The sequence below is a fragment of the Eumetopias jubatus genome, unplaced genomic scaffold (assembly GCF_037043125.1).
Source record: "Eumetopias jubatus isolate StellerSeaLion01/CBP00866 unplaced genomic scaffold, mEumJub1_p1.0 scaffold_7, whole genome shotgun sequence".
NCBI classification, from domain to species: Eukaryota; Metazoa; Chordata; class Mammalia; order Carnivora; family Otariidae; genus Eumetopias; species Eumetopias jubatus.
The window spans coordinates 33,541,743-33,566,543 of NW_028274813.1; the positions used below are offsets into that span (position 1 = coordinate 33,541,743).

At 34.5% G+C, this 24,801-nt stretch overlaps 1 protein-coding gene across 3 annotated transcripts in view; it reads right to left on the minus strand.

The window, feature by feature from the left end:
* Positions 1-24,801, minus strand: part of PALS1 (protein associated with LIN7 1, MAGUK p55 family member) — a 78,106-nt gene that overhangs the window by 15,146 nt on the left and 38,159 nt on the right. For all 3 annotated transcript variants that reach the window (XM_028119030.2, XM_028119159.2, XM_028118976.2), the window contains 6 exons: positions 21,533-21,741; positions 13,282-13,359; positions 12,509-12,655; positions 11,054-11,215; positions 9,302-9,379; positions 1,705-1,888 (listed from right to left, as the gene is read on the minus strand). In XM_028119030.2, the coding sequence (XP_027974831.1) occupies positions 1,705-1,888; positions 9,302-9,379; positions 11,054-11,215; positions 12,509-12,655; positions 13,282-13,359; positions 21,533-21,741 (858 nt within the window). The remainder of the gene's footprint in view (positions 1-1,704; positions 1,889-9,301; positions 9,380-11,053; positions 11,216-12,508; positions 12,656-13,281; positions 13,360-21,532; positions 21,742-24,801) is intronic.

A 24,801-nucleotide genomic window follows, 5' to 3' on the forward strand; every position in this document is an offset into this window, starting at 1 on the left:
TGTAAGTTTGTTCTTTAATCAAGTGGAAAATACCAGAAGTAACTTTTCATTTATATTTCCTTTTAAATCTTTCTGCCACCATATGAGAGTATGTCAGCTATGATTATAAGCCTCCAAATGTTTAAAGTATTAAGTTTCAACCTCACTATCAACCAATCCTAGGACATGTATTACTAGAATATAAACATATCATCTATCAGAAAAGATAAGTAATAAATCAGTGTTAGAAAATTTAATAGTTCAATTTTTACAAGGCTTTCACTGTGCACTTACTAAGTGGAAAGTACTATGCTGGATCCTGGTTCTGGATCATTTAGAATTATCTCAAATCAAACAAATTAATTCCAGGAGTTAACTTTACAAAATATGTGAACATTCATCACTTTTTGATTTTAAGATACCACTCAACAAATTCCCTTGCATTTAATATTTTCAATCCCTTTTTCTTCATATGTACGTGTATGTTTTAACGATTTTTTTTATTTCTACCTTTAAGCTACCAGTGATATAAATAAATGAAAAACATACAATGTTTTTCCTGTCAGAATTAAGATCTTAATATAGGAGGCTCTCAAGGTTTTTGATTTTCATCTTCTTTTCAGATATCTACCTTAAAATCAAATGTATTTTTTCTGGAGGATAAAAGTGGTTTTACTTAGAAAATTTGGATTAGAGTTCTACTTTTAAAATTTTTATATCCAGTTCTTTTTGTATCAAGCCAAGGATTTCTTGAAATCAATAAGCAAATTCCATCTATGTTGGGATAATCTGTAGAATTTAGTGCATTTCATAAGAACACAAGCAAAAACATTAATACTGAGTTTGGTATACATAAGAAGTATTAAAGATAAACAGGTTATCTTTAGGAGCTATACAGATTCCATTCCTAGTAAAAACAAGTAACTATGATGAGAGCGGAAATTTTAAGAGCATTAAAATTTAAAAATAAGTAAAAAATTTTTTTAAATATCTGATTTTGACAGATTCAGAAAAAATAGGGAACAATAATTTTGATCAGTTACACTTTAAAATGTTTAAAAACATTAAGTCATGTACTTCTATGGCACATTTTTATAGTACATACGTATGTAGACTGTTGTAATGGCAGTAGACATAAATGGGAGGTGGACAATATGACCTCTTAAATCTTCTAACACTTAAAACCATCATCAAACTCAAATTAAGGTGGATCCATTTATTTGTCCTATAAAAAGACTTACAAATGATATCACCCAAATCCCCTTAATGCATCTTTCAGAAACTCAATGTCATCAGTCAATATACTCTAGTTCTAAATATTTATGGGCTAAGGCTGCCATGATGAGAAGATATCAAATTGATATCTGGTGCAAGCACTAAGTAGAACATGATGGCTACTCAATACTCCAGGGATTTTAGAGGAATGTCCCATGTCTGTTACTGTGAAGAATCAAGGGTATAGCATCATCCTCTAAAGTTAATATAAGAAGCCCATTCCTCATTCTCTGAAATATGACTGAGTATAGACAAAATTTGTTTTTAGCTTTTGGATTTTAAAACAGAAGATGTGTAGCTTTCTGTGACCTTATTAATACACATAAAGACCCAACTGCATGAAAAAGTAATTACATCCTTTTTTAAAAGACATGAAAAAGTGAGTTTTTCTCTGTGAAGGCTTGTATTTTAAATGTTCTTTTAAATATGTTCTACTGTATTGTCTTTTACCTGGAACGAGCCCAGCTAGAGGCTGATTATCTTCATCCCCTTCCCTGTAGGCTTGCCACCAATTTGGATCTTCTTGACTGATGACATGAAGTATATCCCCTTTTTGAAAAGACAGACCTAATTCTCGACATGGAACATAAGGGTCATCTGAGGGGTCATAATCAAAATGAGCTTTCACATGGATCTAAAAGATAAAAAGGGTAAAAAATCAAAATAACAGTAATGATAAAATAACAAAATATTCAGCGTAGACATTAAAACGTTACAATTTTTCATTAGTGTAAAGCAATTATGAGTTGAAAGCAGGGAGGTTTAGTTAAGTAACAGCAGTATTTTCTCAGGCTTCTGTTTTCTTCAATTAAGTTCATCTCTCTGTTGACTGCAAACATGTACAAGAGTAAAAAACAAACAAACAAAACCATACAAGAGTACGCAGAGCATTGCACTGTTAGCCACTAACAAGCCTGACGTGCTCAGGGGCCTCAAAGGCTTGAGAGAAGCAGGAGGGAATGTAACTGAGACCCCTTCACCCTCCATTCCTGACCGTTGAAAACAATGACTCTGCAATAAGGTATGTCATTTCTAAACCACAACCACCCAGAAAGGCAGACTAAACCTCACCGCATCTGTCCCTTTCATAGAAGAGTGTCTGTTTCCCAGGTGCTGTCATCCCTTCCTGAATACACGGTCAATGTTAACTGTGTCTTTGACTTCTCTCAGTGTTTCTTTCAAAGGGATGTGTTTAGGTTCATAAACAATCACACCCCCAAACTGCTAAAATTATCTAAATCAATTTTTTTTAAAGATTTTATTTATTTGACAGAGAGAGACCAGCGAGAGAGGGAACACAAGCAGGGGGAGTGGGAGAGGGAGAAGCAGGCTTCCCACCAAGCAGGAGCCCAATGTAGGGCTCGATCCCAGGACCCTGGGATCTGACCCGAGCTGAAGGTAGATGCCTAACAACTGAGCCACCCAGGCGCCCCTAAATCAAATTGATAAAAAATTCCTGTTGTGTTCTATTTGTAGGCTTTGAAATTTAACTAGTGGTACAAGTTATAATTTTTGCTAACAATGTATTTTTGCATATCAAAAAATGTGTTAGACTTATAGCATTAAAGGTAGGTTAAGAATTCACATGAATCTTCTTGAAAGCTAAGTTACTGCTTATATTCTTTCCTCCAGTATACCTCCATAAGATATAACAAAGTCATCTTAATTCTAAGAAGTTATAAAGGAATTAATATTAATATTCTTTTGAACTTCTCCATCTGTAATTTTCATCCCATCTGGTTAAGTGGCATGTGGCCATTTCCAAAATTTCTAAGTAGTCCATTTTTGTCTAATGAAATCCAACACCTGAACACAATGAGTATTTCTGCTCCATATAGATTAAACTGCAGCTCAATGAGCCAAGCAACTGATTGACATCCTAAGAATTTTCTAATTCAGAGTCCTTTTCTATCCAATTGTTACTTGTCTTTCCTTAACTAAGAAGCCTTTTACCCTTGCCAAAACTGAGGCCACCTATCATAAAGATAATACTGGTCTACCTCAAAAACTGTTTTATGAGAAGACAGGATCTTTTTTCAGCTCCTAAAACACAAAATCGACTATTCTCAATGATAGACATGAAATTTGATAAAATACTTTCTAAGTGATAAATACACATATGTATCTCTCCATAATAAGGCATAACTAAGAATTCTCATGAAAGCAGCAGCCTCTTTCAGAAATTATGCTTGAGGGTGTCATTAAATACTTTTACAATTTCAGAAAAATATATTACTACCGTAAAGAGGAAATGAGGAAATCTAATTCCCAATATATACAAATAACAACACTGAGGTAAAGCAATCAAAATGATCCAGTTAAAAATGTAGAATTTACATGCTAGTCTGTTTTGAGGGGTAGCTTTTCATGGATGTACTCCGTAAGTTCAATAATACACAAAATCATAAATGTATGGCTCAATGAATTTTCACAAATGAAACATACCTGTATAACATACCTGTATATTGATTTGTATGACCCAGATCAATAACCAGACTATCACCAGCACCCCAGAAGCACTGCCCCTCATGCCCCTTTCAGTCACTAACCACCCTACGTCCTCCAAGGGTAAACATCATCCTGATTCCTGGAAGCATAGATTACCTTCCCTAGTATTTTACTTCATACAAATAGGATCACACAGTATTCACTCCTGGGTTAAATATGGTTAAGAGAACTCATTCATTTAGACCGTGTTCTGCTGCATTCCAACTATAGAGTGCCCTAACGAGCCTTTTTCTTGATTTGAAAACAGAGTTTTGATTAAAATCTTGAGAACTCTGCCAGGTAAAACCAAAAGTGAATTTTAGAAAGTTATACAAAGGTAGCAGAGAGTCAAAACACAGCTGAGAGACTGGTTAAAGAGATATACATACAATTTTGTAATCCTGGCATAAGATGTAGGATAATCTATAAGTACCTAATATGTAGGATTAACAAAAAACTGCTTATCATCTCTGTCAATCAACGCTTCCAAAATCTGCTTGAATTGTTGCTTTTTAGCAAAAAAGCCTTGGAAATCTAAATATGGAATTACAGGGATTATTTAAGGTGGTGAAGAGATCATTTTTGTTATCAGGCTTTTAGAGATCTGTGAAATCAGACTAACTTGGTCACCTGATTGATGATTTTATCAAATAACTTTCTGAAAGCCATACCCAGCACATTTTCAAAGTGTTCTCAGATCACCTGCCTGGAATGTTTATCAAAATACTAAATTCTTTTGCCATATCTCAGACTTCAGGATTCTGCATTTTAACTAGCTTCCTTGGATAACTGTTTTATAAATGTCATTTAAAATGTACCCTAAGGGGTGCCTGGGTGGCTCAGTTGTTAAGCGTCTGCCTTTGGCTTGGGTCATGATCCCAGGGTCCTGGGATGGAGTTCCGCATTGGGCTCTCTGCTCTGTGGGGAGCCTGCTTCTCCCTCTGCCTGCCGCTCCCCCTGTTGTGCTTATGCATTCTCTGTCAAATAATCTTTAAAAATAAATAAATAAATAAGATGTACTTTAAAAATTTTAGGGAACTACTACCCTGAGGGAAACTAATGAGACCACTGTGGAGGCTATATCTAGGTCTATGACTTTTGCCAAAGGTCGACAGATTTAGCTGGTTTGGAATGGAGCCTCTCTCTGTGTAGGCTGAAGAAGAGTACAGAGGAGAAATGCTTTGCTTATATAATAAGTTTATCTAGTGCTGTTTAAAATGTACCCCCTAAAATTAAGAGCAAAATTTATTTCACATCGGAGATGAACCATTTGGTTGAGTTAAAGTCTGAGCAATGCCTTGACATGCTCTATGTGACTTCTATCCATATAATCTAACTGATCAATTCTTATTAGTGCTAGAAGTTATCTTCATCCATCTTTCTTCTCCAACTCTGTTAGTGGCTAATTTAGTTTACCATACAAAAGAAAACAGAGCCCCCCCTCCCCCAACTTTTTTAAGAGAGGGAGAGACAGAATCTTAAACAGGCTCCACACCCAGTGTGGAGCCCCATGTGGGGCTCTATCTCACAACCCTGAGATCATGACCTGAGCTGAAATAAAGAGTTGGAGCCACCTAGGAGCCCCCAACAGAGCCCTTTTTCAAAATGGAGAGATGCTGACCCTTATAGAAGACTTGGGTTTAACAATGCTGTAATATCAGTACTGATCAAAACAGTGTTTGCTTTCTAAATGAAACAAAATCTTCTGAATTTCAAATTATAGGATTATAGGATTAAGTACAATTATCTTCCAGCCTAACATTCTTCTCTTTGCCTTTTTTTTAGTACCCATAAGCTCGTAAGCCATTCACACTTGAAGTCCTAACGATGGGAATATAGTCAAGAGATAATGAATTATCAATTTATTTACATCTTTTCTAAGGGATTCAATACTCCAAAATAATTTTCCTTTTTAATTTTTATTTCTGTATTTATTATAGATTTATTTTGAATTTTAAATTATTGGTGGAAGAGAAAAGAATTTGAAAGTGTATCTTCCTTTAGCTTGGCCTAAACTTTACCCCTCACTCACACTATAAATTTAAGGATGGCATCAAGAAAAGCCTTTCCAGTGTCAAGCAAAAGTTTTCAAAATCCTCCTCCAAACTGAGATTGCTCCTCCCAATGCCCACGCAAGAAGGATTATCTTTGGGCGTCTCGGTGGTTCAGTCTGTTAAGTGTCTGCCTTCAGCTCAGGTCATGATTCCAGGGTCCTGGGATCGAGTTCCTGCGTCAGGCTCCCTGCTCAGCGGCAGGGAGTTTGCTTCTGCCCGCCCCCCCTCCAGCTCATGTGCGTGTGCTCTCTCTCTCAAATAGATTAATAAAATCTTAAAAAAAAAGGATTATCTTTATTGTTTGCTTCCATTTTTTTACATGAGAAGTTTGGGGTATGTGGGACATCCAAAAGATACTTAGTAGAAAGCAGACAGAAATATGAACCTTAAGGTAATAGCAAACAATACAGCAACTGCCCTAACTTGAAAAGGGATGGCCTTCTACTACACTGAAATTTTCTATATTTTTGGTATCTCTAATATGTATTCATAAAACCTTACTGCATTCATAAAATTCCAGATCATCTTCCAAATGAGAAAAAAAATTAAGATGAAAATTGGATAATACATTTTATACCTCTAACAGAAAAGTAAATACATTTGACAGCAGTGGTTCTCAACTTTTCCTTCCAACCCAGTTATCTTTATAAATTGTGAATGTGAACATCCTTAAACAATTATTTTTAAATTTTGCAAACACATCAAGTACATATAAACAGACTACTCCTCTGACCTGCTCTCCCCGCAGTAAACACAACTATAGCCCAGATCTCTCCTTAGAATTCCAGACTGATATATATATATTTTTTAAAGGTTTATTTTAGAGAGAGTGTGTGAGTGCATGGGGGAGGCAGAGGGAGAGGGGAAGAGAGACTCTCAAGCAGACTCCCCACAAGCGCAAAGCCCTACACAGGGCTGAATCTCATGACCCGGAGAACATGACCCGAGCCGAAACCAAGAGTCGGATGCCCAAATGACTGAGCCACCCATGCACCCCTGATATACTGAGTTCTATATACTCAGTATGTCTACCTGAATGCCCTTCAAACCTGGAAAATGGGCCTCTTCATTTTTCTCCCGAAATCTGTTTTTCCTTCAGACCTCCCTTTAGTAATAACCAGCACCACGATCCGCCCAGTTAAGTTGCTCAGGCATTCTTCCTCTTTCCTTCACCCTCCATGTTCATTACAAGGTCCTGCCATCTCTACTTCTAGAACACAGCCTGATCCATTTTCTCCACTGCCACTATCATCCTAGTTTAAGCCATCATCATACTTTATGATGACTTCAGTTTCCTAAATCTCCTTGCTTCCATTATTGTCTCTACTAATTCAATTTCTACACAGCAGCCAGAAGTGTTTTTTTAAATACAAACCAGATGATACTATATTTAATATCCAAACTCTTGTTCACAGGAGAGACATGGGAAAAGGCATAGAGAGAGACTGAGGCTGCTGGAATTCAGAGACAAACTATTTCCTCATTTTTCTTCTTATAAAGAACTTTAAACAGAAGGAAGGTTGCAGATGCAACATCAACTTCAATATATTCCATAAGGAATAAAAGGAAAATGTGGAATGACAGCCAAAATATAAAGCATAACTGTGATGAAATATTGAGGAAAAAAATGAAACTGTGTCCTCTTTCAAAGTGTTACGTTTTTTGTAAAAGTTAACAACAGATGTAATACATCAACCTTCCATGTAACTCATTTTGAAGTCTATAATTTTTTAACACTTTACTGAGAAATAATTCATATATTATAAAAGCCACTACTGTATACAATGAGTTTTTAGTAAATTCAGAGTTGTGCAACCATAAACAATTTTACATTTTTATCACCCCAAACGGAAACCCCATACTCATTAGGAATCACTCCCATACTCTCCTAACTCCCCTTCCCTACACCTAAGGAACTACTATACCACTTTCTATCTCTATGGATTTACCAACTCTGGACATTTCATATAAATGAACCAATACATGGCCATTTGTGACTGGCTTCTTTCACTTAGCCTAATTTTTTCAAGGTTCATCCATGTTATAGCATGTATCAGTACTTTATTCCTTTTGATTGCCAAATAATAATCCTTTCTATGGATATACCACATTTCACTTTCCATTCATCATCTAGCAGACATTTGGGCTGTTTCTACTTTCCGGTTAATAAAATAATGCTGCTATGCACATTCATGTATGATTTTTTGTAAGGATGTATGTTTTCAATTCTCTTGGATATATACCTAGGAGTGGAACTGTTAGGTCGTATAATAATTAAGTCTGTCTGTTAGTACAGCTAGTTGAAAAAATGTTTAACATAAAGAGCAATACATATTCTAAAATTAAAGTTGTGCATACTTTCTAAAAGCACTTTTTCACCCTACTCTAAGTATGTTTAAGTTAAACGACCTATAATGACAGAAAAATTCTGACAAAAGTTAGAATTCATAAAAATTCTGGAAGAAAAGTATGTTCCACTTTTTACTTTTCAGAATTTAATAAATTTGAAATATTAATATTTCTTTAAATAAAAACTGCTGAATTTACCTTTTACTTGAAAGTAAGAAATAATTACAGTGACATTTTAGGGGCGCCTGGGTGGCTCAGTAAGTTAAGCGTTTGCCTGCAGCTCAGGTCATGATTCCAGGGTCCTGGGATTGAGTCCCGCATTGGGCTCCCTGCTCAGTGGGGCATCTGCTTCCTCTACTCTCCCTCCCCCCAGCTTGTGCTCTCTAATATATAAAAAAAAATCTAATAAATAAATAAAGTGACATTTCTAATACTCAAAAGTAAACATTCATGTGTAAGTTCTGTGTGGATGTTAAGTTTTTGATTCCTTGGTATTTACCCAAATGAGATGAAATCATGTCCACACAAAAAAACCTGCACAGGGATGTTTATAGTAGCTTTACTGGTAGCTACCAAAAGTTGGAAGCAACTAAGATATTCTTCTGTAGGTAGGTGGATAAACTATTATATTACCAGATAATGGAATATTATTTGGGGCTAAAAAAAATGAGCTACCAAAAGCTAAGAAAAGACATAGAGGAAACTTAAATGCTTATCATTCATGTAAAAAGCCAATCTGAAAAGGCTACATACTGTATGATTCCAACTATATGACATTAAGGAAGAGGCAAAACTATGGGGATCAGTGGTTGCCATGGGTCGGGGAGGGGAGGAAGTGATGAATAGGCAGGGCACAGAGGATTTTTAGGGCAGTCAAACTATTCTGTATGATACATTGGTGGATACATATAAATTATACATTTGTCAAAACCCAAAGGATGTACAACAAAAGTGAATCCTAATGAGAAACAATGAAAGCATTGATTCATCAGTGTAACAAATGATACAAGATGCTGATAGTGGAGGCAACTATGCATATGTGGTAACTTTGTTCAATTTTGCTGTGAACCTAAAACTACTCTAAAAAAATAAAGTTTATTAATTAAATAAACAGTAGACATCAGACAATAAATAATGAACATAAAAAAATCACTTACTACTGTTTCCTTGGCAGGAGGAGGCTTGATCTGTTGACTAGGAATCAGAACAAATGTCAGAGTACCATGCATATCAGACTGCAATAGAAAGATCAGATTATTTTAAAAATCTATCTTTATGAAAATTGTTCTATGATGTTATGTTATGATCAATATTCCCTAAACTGGACTATTCTGGATCCCCTAGAAGACGTTTTAAATAGTTGGTAACGGTGAATGCCATTTCATCAGGAAGCATAAATTAGACCTTTCATGGACTCCATTATAGTAGAGCTACCCAGGAAATGTGGCATTCTGTATTCTGGTCCACTGGAGAAAGCCACTTATCCCAGAAGTCTTTGGTTTTTGTCTTCCATTTTGTGTAAGCTTAGGAAGAGCCCACAGTGGGGGAGCCTGGGTGGCTCAGTTGTTAAGCGTCTGCCTTCTGCTCAGGTCATGATCCAGGGTCCTGGGATTGAGCTGCACACTGGGCTCCCTGCTCCTCAGGAAGCCTGCTTCTCCCTCTCCCACTCCCCCTGCTTGTGTTCCCTTTCTCACTGTGTCTCTGTCAAATAAATAAATAAAATATTAAAAAAAAAAAAAAGGAAGATTCCCACAGTGAAGGTTTGGAAGACACCACAGTGCTAGAACAGTTCTGGGTTATCTATTCTGGCAAACATCAATTTTAACACAGTAGAATTTGAAATAGTAATTGTGACCAGGATTAGAAAAGTGATGCAAATATACAAATATATTTCCACTTCCCAGATACCCAGTCTCTGTCACCCATTCTGTTTTCTAACTGTATAATGTTACTGTTAGCTATTATTTCCCAGTACACCACTGACTGCCTTGTTCAGATACCTCCAGCCTAAACAGTAATCACAACTTCTGGTCCTGACATAGCAGGGAGCAGTGCTCAACAGAGACAACAGCCAATAAAACAAGGCCTAAAAATGATGACTACTGACACTGCTTTACCAAAGCAATGAATGAGGGCGGGTGAAAATAAGGATGTTTTCTAGATTCTTCAACAAATGTCAGCAGATAGGAGAGATTCTACTGTAACTACTGATGCTGTAAATAAGAATATGAAGTGATAATAAATTGCCCTCAAAGACTAACTATAAAGTGGCTTCCTGATTATATTGGCACTGTCCAATAGAATGTTCTATAATGATGGAAATGTTCTATATCTACATCTTAATATGGAAACCATTTGCTATATACTGCTCTTAAACACCTGAAATGCAGCCAGTATGAATGGGGAACGGAATTTTAAATCTAAATAACTAGCACATGTAGCTATTGGCTATTATGTTGGACAGTGTACATTAATACCATGCTATTACCTAATATTGTTAAGGAAATAGCAATCAGTTGAAGAAAATTTTTTAAAAAAATGAACTTAAAAAATGATGGCATGGACTTTGTTGTGTCACTATTTTCCTAGTGGCTAACACATAATAGGTACTTAATATATATATGTTGAAGAATTAATTAGTTATATTAGTGATTTCAAAAGGCAAATAAAATATACCTTGTAGTAATAAAGCTCAAAATAAAAAAAATAACAGTGCTAATCATACCAAAATAAAACTCTACTAAAAAATACTGTGGAAATAATTATATTATGTCAAATTTAGGCTAGAAATTGCCTAGTGTTCTTAATAATTATTTTTAAAATATTGCATTTTTAAGTCTTTTAAGAAGTCTTTCAACAAAGAAAACAGCTTTTAAGAACCAGTTAGTTACTCTTCTGTATCAACTTACCAACAAGTCAAAAACCTCATTGACATCTTTCCCTCGAATTTCAATGCCATTAATTTCCAGAACCTCATCTCCTTCATGTAATAGACCACTTTTCTCTGCAGCACCTCCTTTTACTATCCGACTAATGATGACAGAATCCATTTCATTACGAACTGTAGCACCCTAAAAAAAAGGCAGTATCTAATTTAAAATAAAAATGTACTTTTTTATTAAACATTTCTTCATTTACAAGTTTTCTATTCAACAATATTAGCCTTCAGTTATCTTGAGAAAGAAACTAACTTACACAACTAGAGTAAGCATGGTAATTAGCTTTGAAAGTTGACCATTTTCCTTACAACATTTTCTGCTTCCGACAAGCTGTATGCATCTGAATTCTAAAATCAAGCAGACTTTTGAAGTCTACAACAACAGAAAAATGCACTTACTTTTAAAAACAATGTGAAGACCTAAAATCAAATTTGTCCTCTATATGCTGGATGCTAGTCAAATGGTTATACTATAGTTAGATATAATTAGTGTATACAACTTATAACTATAAAAGTCCTTTTTTAAAATTCAAAATATGATTAAGGAATGAATAATCTGGCTTATTATTCAAATATTAAATATAGCTGCACCAATTTAAATTAAAATGTATTTAAACACTAGTATTTATTACATAAATTGGAAGCACAACTGAAATATATGCATTCCAAAAATGGAAATATGAAGTACAGAATAAGGCTTAAAAGTAGACAAGAGTATGTAACATTTCTCTCCTAAACTTTTATTTCAAATTTTTGTTACAACTTTCCCAATTTGTTTTTTCTGGTGGGGAAAAAACCTAGTTACATTAACTGCCCATAAAATACAGTCCTTATTTTATGTACCACACTCTTCAAGACATAATTTGAGACATGAAGATTCGAGACTATTTCTCTGAAAATAAAAGAAAGAAAATTAAGGCAACTACAGTAGACAGAAAAGAGATTGCAAAAAGTTTTACATACAAAACATTAGAAATGCTGGCTAAATGAATATAATAAAACAATAAAAACATTAAAAAAAACAAAAAATTAAAAAAAAACATTAAAAAACAAATATTAACATTAAGGAATACATACTTCTAAGTATATGTGAACCATATAAGGAATTGTATTCCAACAGAATTAATGGAATGCAAAGATCAGAATTTCTAATTACTGTTTCTTTAAAAAGCCAGGAGAATAATGAAGCAGACAACTCGTCCCTCTTTGTTCCTCAGTAATTATTTTACAAGCTATTATTTTCATCAAATTATAGGTAAGAAAAGATGAACAAATTTTTCTCAACTGAGTAAGACCATAAAAGAACTCCAGCAAATGAACCTCAACAAAGAAAAACTACTAGAAATGTAAAGGGGTCTTCAACTACCTGCCAAACATAAGATCCCTGTGTAGAAAGGATCTCAGATCAGAGATGTGGAGCACTTACCAGTGGAATATCTCGAGCCTTTTCTATACGAACTATTTTTACAGTTTCTCCTCCATACTGGCCAACGCTTTCATAAACTCTCTCATCTGTAAAGGGTTCTAGCTGCATTTCCTGCTCAGCAACCTTATCATGGGCCAGTAAAAGTGCCTGTTTCAAAGAAATCCACAGCATTTAAAGTAGTAGCATGATTTATTTCTGTAGAGAGATTTTTAATCTAATCATGTTGACTAGTATTCTAATCATTAAACGTTTAGAAGTGCTATAATTATTTATATATTCAAATCTGTTTCCAAATTTTCTAATGAAGTACAGATGCAACCCTGTATCTTTTATAGCTAATAAAAAAGATGTGTTACATGTAACAGGGTAACTCTGGGATGGGTTATGAAAGTCTAAAATGCTTATTAAACTTCATAATAACAAAATCAATTTAAAGGCCCAACACCATAGATAATTAAAATTTATGGAAAATATAACCAAAAAAGGGAAGAATTTTTGTATAGAATACAAAGTTGTTTCAAAACTAATGTGGTTAATTTTAAATATAAAAATATATAATCAAAAAATAAAGTAACACGTGTGTGTGTGTGTGTGTGTGTGTGTGTGTGTGTGTGTGTGTGTGTGTGTATTCCAACATAATTATTTTGCAGTGTGAGTTATAAACCAAACAGGCTACACAGATAATGTCTGAGGTCTCTTCTAGCCCTAAGAGACTTAGCAGAGACTTTGAATGCTGGAAAAATCACTTATATATCATTTTGTTCATTTTCTACCTGAATATGTGGAGCACTCAGCAAAGCAGTTAATTCTTGTCCTTCCTTCTGGTGGACTGGCTTCAAAACAGTTTGTACCTAAGAAACATAAGATTATTTTTCCTAGGTTATAGGAAGTATCACCAACACATATACAGGTATATAAAAAAAAAGATACAATTTAAACTTGTAAGAAACTACTTGTAAGAAAGAAAAGCACTACAAAGTAGAATTATAAGAGAAAAAAGGAATATGTTTCTTCTTACACAGTTTTCAACCTTGTTATCATTAACAGCATTCTTTAAAAAAATACACTAGATAAGATTTTGGTATTTACAACTATGAATGACCTATTTGCTTCTTGAAAGTTTCTCCCAACATACTATAAATAGACTAATAATGATTACATAAGGGAAGAAAAACTATTCTGTTACTATAGCTTTTTTTCCCACTTTGTACTGATTTTTTTGTTACATTAATCACTACACATTACATCATTAGTTTTTGATGTAGTGTTCCATGATTCATTGTTTGCATGTAACACCCAGTGCTCCACGCAGCACATGCCCTCTTTAATACCCATCACTAGGCTAACACATCCCCCCATCCCCTCTAGAACCCTCAGTTTGACTAGTTATAGTTTCACCAAAATCATGTTTATATAACTACATTTTAAATCAGAGATGACACTTTAGTCACAGACTAACAAGATACACTTATGTGAGAGTAATGGAACAACTACCAGGCCACAGGCACAGGTAATTACATTAAAAAATCTCCTGAGGTTGAGCAATTCTTGTAATTCCTAGGATAAACTACACTTGATTATGATGAATTTCTTTTAGCCTTTATTTCTTTATCTGTAGAATGGCACCTACCATTCAAGGTTCTTAAAAGATTGAGATAATCCATATAAACTGCTTAGTACAGTACCTAGGCACATAATAAATTACTACTTTAATATATTTCTAGATATGAGTTATTCATATTTTAAGATTTCTACCTTAATGTTCCTAAACTGGATTGGCCTCTACTTGTTGAGTGCAAGTCATGTACACTGGTTTGCGGAACTACTGTCTGGTTTTAGTATCTAGGTTATACTATTCTAGTACACGGAGGTGGGAAATAGTCTATATTTATGTATTAAAACAGTTTATTTGACACCAGAATTGTATGTTCCCTAAAGTTTTAACAGAGCTTGTATATAAATTCATCTGGGCATGGTAGAGTTTTTAAGGGTAGATTTTCTAATGTTACTGGAATTTTTTTCCTTTATGTAACTTGTCAAAGGTTTCTCTATTTTCTTGTACTTTTCAAAAACCCAGCTTCTAAATTTAAATCTGTCGTTCTTTCCATTTGAATAATCCCAGTTCCTTTCCTCTGCTTTAGTTTATTCCCCTTTTCAATTTCTAATCATTTAGGCTGTATGCTCTGTTCATTTTTTTTTTTTAAGAGTTTATTTACTTAGTAATTTAGAAAGAGTGCTAGTAGGGGGAGGGCAGACTGGAGAGGGAGAGAATCTCAAGCAGATGCCCCACCGAGCTTGGAGCCTAATGTAAGGCTCCATATCATCCAGGTCAGATCATGACCTGAGCCAAAATCAAGAGTTGGATGCTTAACCGACTGAGCCACCCAGGTGCCCCCAGTTCATTTATTTTCAATCTTCTTTCTTCTACCACAAGTATTTAAAGAGAGAGACACAGTGAGAGAGAGAGCACAAGCAGGGTGAGTGGGAGAGGGAGAAGCAGGCTTCCCGTAGAGCAGGGAGCCCGATGCGAGGCTTGATCCCAGGACCCTGGGATCATGACCTGAGCCGAAGGCAGATGCTTAACGACTGAGCCACCCAGGCACCCCTATTTTAAATCATTTTATTAGTAATTCCCCTATCAAACCTAAGAGGTGATTATTTGGGGATTAACTAATTTGACCACAAGTGGATCAAAGTAATGACAGTTCCCAAACCAGCCTGTTCTCTTGTTTCGGTTCCTAGACAAACATGTTTCTAATTGTAGAGTTCTGTATGTGTAAACAGCATAGGTAACATAGCAATTATTATCTTCAAGAATTCTATTAAAGCCTTACTAATGGACAAATGCAGTAATCCAAAACTGGAGGCAATTAAATGCTGATTTTTTAAAATAAGGTGTCTTTCTTTTTAAAATATATCAAATCTAGGCTAATTTAACATGAAATTTATAGTCCCTGATCCTGACCTTTTGATAGCTAGAAAAAGTAATTCTGAGGGGAAAAGAAAAATCTGGATTAAAAATGCTGAGGGTATACAGTGTGTACCAAATCAACTCAATAATAATTTTGGGGCGCCTGGGTGGCTCAGTTGGTTAAGCAACTGCCTTTGGCTCAGGTCATGATCCTGGAGTCCCAGGATCAAGTCCCGCATCGGGCTCCCTGCTCAGCGGGGAGTCTGCTTCTCCCTCTGACCCTCCCCCCTCTCATGCTCTCTCTCTCATTCTCTCTCTCAAATAAATAAATAAAATCTTAAAAAAAATAATTTTGTATATGGACATTTTTTTCCTTTTACTTTTAAATCCTTTCCTAAACATCTCTGAGATCTTCTCTTCTATAGAAATGTAGAGCTCCTCTTAAGTGTTTATTTCCTTTCCCTATTAGTCCATATGTTACCTATTTTAGTGTCCTCACACATCAACTATTTCTATAAAGGACTAAGGAATTAAAAGGCTATTCTTACATTGTACTGCTTCCTTTCCATTGGCCTATAAAAATGCTCTAATCTCTTATCTTTAAAAAGAAAATACTCTCTCCTGATCTAATACTCTTTTCTAGCTACATTATTTTTCTCTCTTTTCTTTCAGAGCCCAAATCCTTCTTTTTTTAAATTTAATTTTATTTAAATTCAATTAATTAAAATATAGTATATTATTAGTTTCAGGGGTAGAATTCAGTGATTCATCAGTTGTATATAACACCAGTGCTCATTACACCACGTGCCCTCCTTAATGCCCATCACCCAGGTACCCCATCCCCCACCCTCCTTTTCATTTTTAAACTAATTTTTAAAATTACAGAAATGGTATATGTTAAATGTGAAAAATTGGAAAATAGTTAACCAAAAAGAAGGAAATAAAAGTCATAACCTTCAAACCCAGAGATATTAATCTGGTATATATCCTCCTGTATTATCCTTATCCTTGTTTTTACCAAAATCCACCATGACATATATATATGACAAAAGAACCTGTAACTAGAATATATTAAGAACTCTTAGAACTCAAGACCAACAATCTGACTTCTTAAACGGGAAAAAAATCTGACAAGCTATTTTACAAAAGAAGACGGAAACAGCCTATGAAAAATGCTCAATATATGTAAATACAAACTAAAATGATATACCATTACACACTGCTAGAATGATAAATAGGGAACAACTCAAATATCCATCAAGAGGTGAGTGGTGAAACAAATTATGGGATACTTATACGATGGACTACTACTCACTCAGCAAGAACTTACAAAATCTGATACATGCAACACATGGATGAATTTGAAAAATAAGTCAGACACAAAAGACTACATATTATCTTATTCCATTTATATGAAATGCCCAGAAAAGACAAATTTGTAAAAACAGAAAACAGATCAGTGAAGGCCTAGGGCTTGGGGAGTGGGAGGGAGGTGGTTCTTGTTTGTTAAGGGCCATGAGGAAGCTTAGTAGAATCAGGAATGCTTCTATAACCTGACTGTGGTGGTAGATTACACAAGTGTATAATATGTCAAAACATACTGAACTATAGAATAAATGTACCCATTTTAAGCATATGTCAATTATATCAATAAAGTTGGTTACCAAAAAAAATATGCCCATAACCCCAAAACTATGGGAAAATCTGTTTATCCATTACACTTAATTTTATCGAAATGAGATCATACTATTTATACAGTTCTATAACTGCTTTGATTTGATATTAATTTTTAAAATATTTTATTTTTCTATGTCATTAAATATCCTTTTCAATTCTAGAAAAGAAATATAAACATTTTAGTTCCGGTTGGCTGTCATTTACAGGATCAAGTCCAAGTTCCTTAGCATCCTCTGACTTCTGCTTCTTTTCCAGCCCTATCACCTGGCACTCCTCATGCCTTAATCTTTTTGGTCCAGCCCTAAACTGCTTGTTGTTCTCTGCATGCATCATGCCGTCTCCCTATGATGATTATGAATGCTCCCTATGATTGCTAGCTCTCCCAGCTACCTGAATTGTCAAAGTAATTCAGCCTATTCAAATTAGAAACAATTTCACAGTTTTGCTGTTCTCCTACAACTTTCTATTTCATTACTTCTTCCTGTTTCATTGCACTAGCTAATACCTCCAGAAAAGTGTTGAATATTAGAGGTGAGAGCCTGCAGATTGTCTTATTCCAGGCTTAAAAAGCAATGTGTTGGGTACTTCAGCATTACACAGGATGCTCCCTATTGATACCTGATATTATTTTTTTTATTAAGTTAACAAAATGTGCCTGGCTTTCTAAGAATTTTCATCATCAAGGGTAGGTACTAAATTTTTTTCAGGTATCTTTTCTGCATCAAGTTGATCATATGGTTTCCTCCTTTTATCTATTCATGTAAGTTAATTATTTAAAAATATTTACCACACAGATCCATCATAAATTAAATTTAAACTTATTAATTGGCTTATCTGGCTTTCGGGATCTGGACTCTTAAGATTATATCCTACCCTTTACTCATTGTTGAAGAAATATGCCAGACTTCCTCAGTCACTACAGTCTTTGTACCCTTTGCCAATGTAATGGCTTTTCCTCTTTCCTGGATTTCCTGGCAAATTCTCAATCATCCTTCAAGACTCAGCAAATTAAATTTTCATCTATGTTTCTTCCTTTCTCCTGTCCTCTCCCCTTGAATCAGACACATCTATCTCGTGCTCTTGGTACCTTACAAATACTGCCATCACGGTACTTCTCATTAGACCGTAATTGATTATTCATTGTTCTTCCTCAGTGATAGCCTAACAACTTTCGCTGATCAATGGGCACCTGGGTTGATCCCTGTTATTATCTGAATGCTATAAACAGTATTTGTACTTAAGTCTTTGTGTGGATATGTTTTCATTTCTCTTAGGTACATACCCAGAAATGGAACTGCTGGGTCATAACATATAGGTACGTTAAGCTTTAGCTTGCCAAAAACCTTCCAAAGTGGTAGTACCAATTTATACCCCACCAGTAATGTGTAAGAGTTTTTTCTTTTTTTTTTTTTTTAAAGAGTATTTATTTGACAGAGAGAGAGACAGCAAGAGAGGGAACACAAGCAGTGGGAGTGGTAGAGGGAGAAGCAGACTCCCCGCTGAGCAGGGAGCCCCAAAAGGGGCTGGAGCCCAGGACCTTCAGATCATGACCTGAGCCGAAGGCAGACACTTAACAACTGAGCCACCCAGGTGCCCCTAATGTGGGAGAGTTTCAGTTGCTTCATAAGTTCACTAACATCTGATATTGCCAGTCTTTTTTTTTTTTAATTTTAATCATTTTGGTGTCTATATAGTGATATCTCATTTTGTTTTAATTTGCATTTCTGTTAGCTCATGATCTGAACACCTTTTCATACTTATTGGCCATTTGGATTTTGTCTTCTTGTGAGTGTCTCTTCAAGTCCTTTGCCTATTAAAAAAAAAAATTGAATAGTCTTCTTCTATTAATTTGTGAGAGTTCTTCTGGATTCAAGTTTTTGTTATATATATATTTATACATGTATGCACATGTATATATATATCTCAATATCTCAAAAATCAAATAATAAAATAAAATACTATTTCCTAGTCTGCTGGCTCACATTTTTACTGGATAAGCAGAAGTTCATTAAATGAAACCCAAGTTTTCAAACTTTTCTTGGTAAAAGCACTTCAGTGACCAAAAAAACCTTGATTTGTGGTTATTAATAAATACTCTAGATTGTCAAAGATTTAATCTGGATCTCAATATATGAAGTTTTCATAGCCTTTATTATCTATTATACAATATCTAATGTTTAACTAACATAAAAAACTATAAAAATACTATTTAAAAAAGCTATAAAAACAAAGAACACTTCCTAATGTTTTAAGACATTCTTTTGCTAAATTTCTTGTATTTTTTTACTTTAATTTTCATGTAAAAATGATACAACTGAAGCATGAAGTAATTTCTTCACTGCATATTAAAATGGCTGGAATTATGAATGCTATAAAAGCAAAACAGTAGGCACTGAGCAGATGAGCAGCCTAGTTAGTCTTAAGCTAGTCACAAAATCACCTGACCTCACTATCAATATTCAGAAATATAAAACAGAAGAGTTGAATTAGGTGCTTGGTAGCATTTTTCCAGCTATAAAATAAAGGCAACGTGTCCATTTAAACTTTTAGCATTTTGTCATCAGATTTAACACTTTGCTAGGACGAGCTAAGTATATACTTTTCTTAAGTGTTATGCACTGTAAATCAGGGCTGCCGCAGAGTTGTGTAGACACAGCTATGGGGGAAGTTATTCACACAGCAGCACAACCACTTACACTGTGGCCCTGACTAGGTCCCTCACTGTGTATCATTTAAGACTAGTCTCAGCCCAAGGTGCCTATCAGCCACGTATCCTACCATCATCAAAGCAACACAATTCTTGAGTATTACTGAAGATATTTTAAGGACGTGACAGCAAATTATTCAGAAAGTCTCCTTGCTAGGGTACTTTTAAAATTGTGAACCACGTAAATACGTTCACTATCCTAAAACTAATTTTCAAATTAATTTTTTAAAGTTCTTTTCAACGCTTTCCTTCTCTCCCAAAGCATTTACTCTTTAAGCCATTTACAAATGGCTTTTCTTTGCCTCACTCAATCCAGGTGCCTCTTGATATACAGTCAACTCCTAAAACTTTTTAAGCTATGTTGCCTCTTTTATTCTTTTTCTTTTCACCCTTTCTGTTGCCTGTGCCACTTTCTTTAACTGGAGCAATTTTGGTCTCTCTTGCTTATCTCATTCTCTTTCCCACCCATTGTTCTATTCAACAAAACAAAGGCCCAGGAGATAGTAGACAAAGACAGGGAAGAGAATGATTATTACTATGCATTCCTCCCAACTGCATACAATAAAAGTTACCTGTATTTGTGAGTAAATAAAATCAAAGTATGTTGATTATTTTGATGTCTATAAGGAAAGCAATTTTCAAAAAACCATTTAAGCTATAAGTAAAACTGCAGAAATAATTTTTTAATTAAAATTTTTGCATATTTAATTTCAATAATGAAAGAGCACAAAGAATGGGTTTCAACTAGCTCTTTTAAATTCTAGTGGACAGAAAATTTCCTCTCTAGGATACGTCCTTAGGTCACACTCTCCTATTCTGGGTGACACAAGACTTCTCTCAGTCACTCTTCCACATAGGATTTTTATCCATTGTATGCACCTAAACAAAGAAAATACATTCTGTGCTCATCTGAAAAAATGCCTCCTAAGATATTTTAAACGCCTGTAAATCTCAAAGTCCTACCCTTCCCCGGAGGCCATTTTCTGTCTCGTGTCTGGGTTCAATGAAACAGATTTACTTAATGGACTTCCAGAATTTTTAGTTTTTATATCAAAGTAACTTAAAATCCTATAATAATGACAGAATTCCATCCCAAAACACAGGAGATGGCTTATTTATATCTTTTTAAAGCCTTCAATTTAAAAGATGTTTGCAGAATGCATTAGACACTGAATATCAACATCAACAAGCAGCAGAAACTAGAACTTCAAAGTCAGCATGTTAATGAAAGAAACTCTCACCATACATTAAAACTTAATTTTTTTGGACCTTCTACAGAGTTTTTATACAGGAAAAACTTCAAAATATCTACAAACAAATTTTAGAAGTTGTATATTTATGACACCTGGTTATCAGATATGACTTTACCTCATCAGTGCTCATCTCAGTTTATAATGTATAATGCTTAAAATAAAATTATACATTTATAAAAGCACTAAAAAAACTTCTCTTTAGTTAGACAAATATTTATCTCACTATGCAAATACATAATTTTATATATAAAACTAACACTTCTTTTCATGAAACAGAGCTCTGATTTTGAAGTATATATTTTTTCAGGATAAAATGCATGCAGCAAGTTTTTCCTATCACAATAAATTATTAACATGTGATCAACAGTAATTAATTCAAACAAGGCTTATATTCACATCAGTATTTTCCAATAATACTGCCTTACTGTCACTAACAATTAGCTTGTATATTTCAAGCAGATGTTCAGAATACATACCTCTTGGGCAAGATCTTGTGCACTGGAGATAAGAGGAAAAGGAGGGCTGGCCTTGTTCATGTGTACTGTGACAGCGTTGTGTATCTTAAATGCATTCTGGAAATCTTTATTTTGTACAAGTTGTAAAAGCAGTGAGATATCCTCCTGGCTCTGAGAATCTACCAAAGTATGTTGGATATGTTTAAGTGAAGAAAACAAGTCTTCCACTTCTAGTAGGAGAAGGAAAAGGTATCCAAAAATTAATTGTTTGTCTTAATTCAACACGTGTTTTAAGATAAACTTTCTTGAACCAGTAACGATTTAAGTTTTCCCAAAAAAACCTTGCATATATTTTTGAGAGTTAAACCACTATCATTTTACCTATTTTTAAGTAAAACTCTAAAAATTATACAAAGTAGAATAACATTTTTTCCAAGCATTTGAAGTATAAAATACATACTCACTATAAAAATAAATGAGGAGGAATACAGAAATAAATTTAAAATCACCAACAGTCCCATCACCTAGAAACAACTTTTTTTAAAAATATCTCGAGTATTTGCTTTTTTCATTTAACAGTACATTTTAATTATTTTCCCACATCGCCAAGTACTCTTTTAAAAACATTATATATAATGGCTCCATGATACTCGTTGCATGGCTAAACCATAATTTAAATTACCATTACATTAAAGCTGAGCATTCAGGTTACTTCCCTCCCAATTTTTTGCTACTATAAATAATAAGCATTTCAATACATAATGGTCACAGCTGAATAATAATTTGTCTGAGAGTCTGATGTTTTCTTAACTCCTAGAAATAGAATTTTTAAATAAGATTCTGACATTTTAAAAACCAAAAAGCTTTCCAGAGAAGTTTTACTAATTTAATTTACATCCCATTAGCAATAGTTTCACTAATATTCAACTTTACAGTCCTATAAAACCAATTTATGTAATGGGGAGGGTGAGGTTTAGTCATATTTACCAGGCACTTCTTTGTGGTCCATAAAACTCTTGTAAACATGTGAGTCTCCTAAAATTATATTGAAAATTGTGGGCATGTGTATGTGTGTACATGCCTGTTAGTGTGCATATGCAGCACATGCATTTTTCTGGGAGAGTGTTATCCCAAAATGGTTAAGAGCCACAGGTTGTTTCTTCCCTGCCCCGCAACAGGTAGATGTGTGCATGTGTGTGTTTTTGTTACATTTGTCAGAAACAGTCAGTTTATTCACTTGTCTGTTAACTGTGTCTATGGCAGCTTTTATTATAGAAGTTTTCGACTCTTGTATGTTAAGAATGATCCACCTTTTCCTGTGTGATTTCTTTCACTGTTTCTGTGCTTATAAACTCCTTTTGCTAGGTCATTAAATATTTGCCTACATTTCTTTTGGCTTCTTATGGCTTCTACTTCATAATTAACTTTAATCTATCTAGAATTTACTTTGGTATAGATTTGAGGGGAAATTTTAACTTCAATTCTTTTCTTCCAAGTGGTCAACAATTATTCTAACACCACTTATTGAATAATCTCTACTGTTCCACTGATTCATACCACCAAAATCTTACATATAATAGGGTCTTTTTCTAGTCCATTGGTCTATCAGAGCCACAATGTTTTATTATAGTAGCATTTCAGTCTTTCCTCATAGTGATATGTCAAGTACTTGCTAATTACATTTTCAAAAATGTCTTGACCATTCAAAATGAGTTACAGAATAATTTTTTCAAGGTACTACCCACTCTCTCCCATTCTTCCAAAAAGAAAAGTCTATTGAGATTCTGACTGAAATTAAGCCTGTATGAGTCTGGGAAAAACTTACAGTGGCCACTACTGTCTTATACACAGTCACATGGAAAAAACCCTCTCAGCTTAAGTCTTTTTATGAGTTTTCTTCATATATAGCCTGCAGAAAAGCTACTGATTTTTTTTAAAGCTACTGATTCTTATACATGTATCTTATAATTACTACTATACAGCAGTTAAATTCTTTCATAGATTTGAATAGTTCTTCACAGTTGATTCTTGAGGTTCCTTACCCTTTCCCCCCAAATCAAAACAGATTTAGTCCCTATAAAATATACAGATACACTCTTCAGTAATTTAAAATGCAGCAAATAACTAGGGGAAAAAACTGGAAAGTCAGAACTTGTCAATCGTGTGCCCCAGAGCTAAATAAAACTTGAGAAATAGCTAGAATTTAACCATAAGCTAAGCTAATATCTAGAACACTAGAAAGAAAATATAGATAGGGGAAACTGGGAGATGTTCGTCAGAGTTACCAACTGTTGCTTTTCAGGTGAGTAAGTTCTGAGGAGCTACATGATGACTGTAATCAAGAGCTACTCTCTCATACTACACACACACAGTACCTGAAGTTACGGATGTGTTAATTAACTTAACCATGCTAAATATCTCACAATGTATACATCAAATCGTCATATTGTACACTTTTAAATACATACAATTTTACATGTCAAATATACTTTAGTAAACCTGGGAGGAAAAAAAGAATATGGAATGTCAGATTCCATCAAATTCAAAGAGGTTACCACAGAATCACCTAAGTATATAAAGAATTCCTAAGAGTATAAAGAATTCAATAGGCTTAAAGTATCTTTAGAGCAAAACAGGAAAACATTTAAATATCTTAAAAGGAAAAAGAATTATAAAACCAACAAAAGTAGTTAGAGCAGTAATTGTCTACAATCTTAGGAGGACCATCTTAGACTTCACTGGGTGGATAATGAGATTCCTATTTAAAAATTCAGTAATTATTATTTTTTTTAAAGATTTTATTTATTTGAGAGAGACAATGAAATAGAGAGAGAGAGCATGAGAGGGGGGAGGGTCCGAGGGAGAAGCAGACTCACCGCTGAGCAGGGAGCCCGATGCGGGACTCGATCCCAGGACTCCAGGATCATGACCCGAGCCTAAGGCAGTCGCTTAACCAACTGAGCCACTCTAAAGTTAAGTAATTATTTAAAAGAGCTCAGACTACTCGTCAGGGCAATGAGAAAAATCAAGGGCTTCAGATATCACCACTGACTGTAATCAATAAGCAACTTTAATCAGCCCAAAAGATAACCATCTCTCTATTGTCTGTTCAACACCAAGAATATTTAAACTTTTAAAGGCAAAGGAACTTCTGCATTAATGTCGCCTGGTACCAAAGCCACCCATAAGGACACTGCAATACTGACATTAAAAAAAATAAAAATAAAAATCTGTTGTTTTATCTCCAGCTATAATTACCGGTGTTAATTTGTTATACTATACAGTCTTTC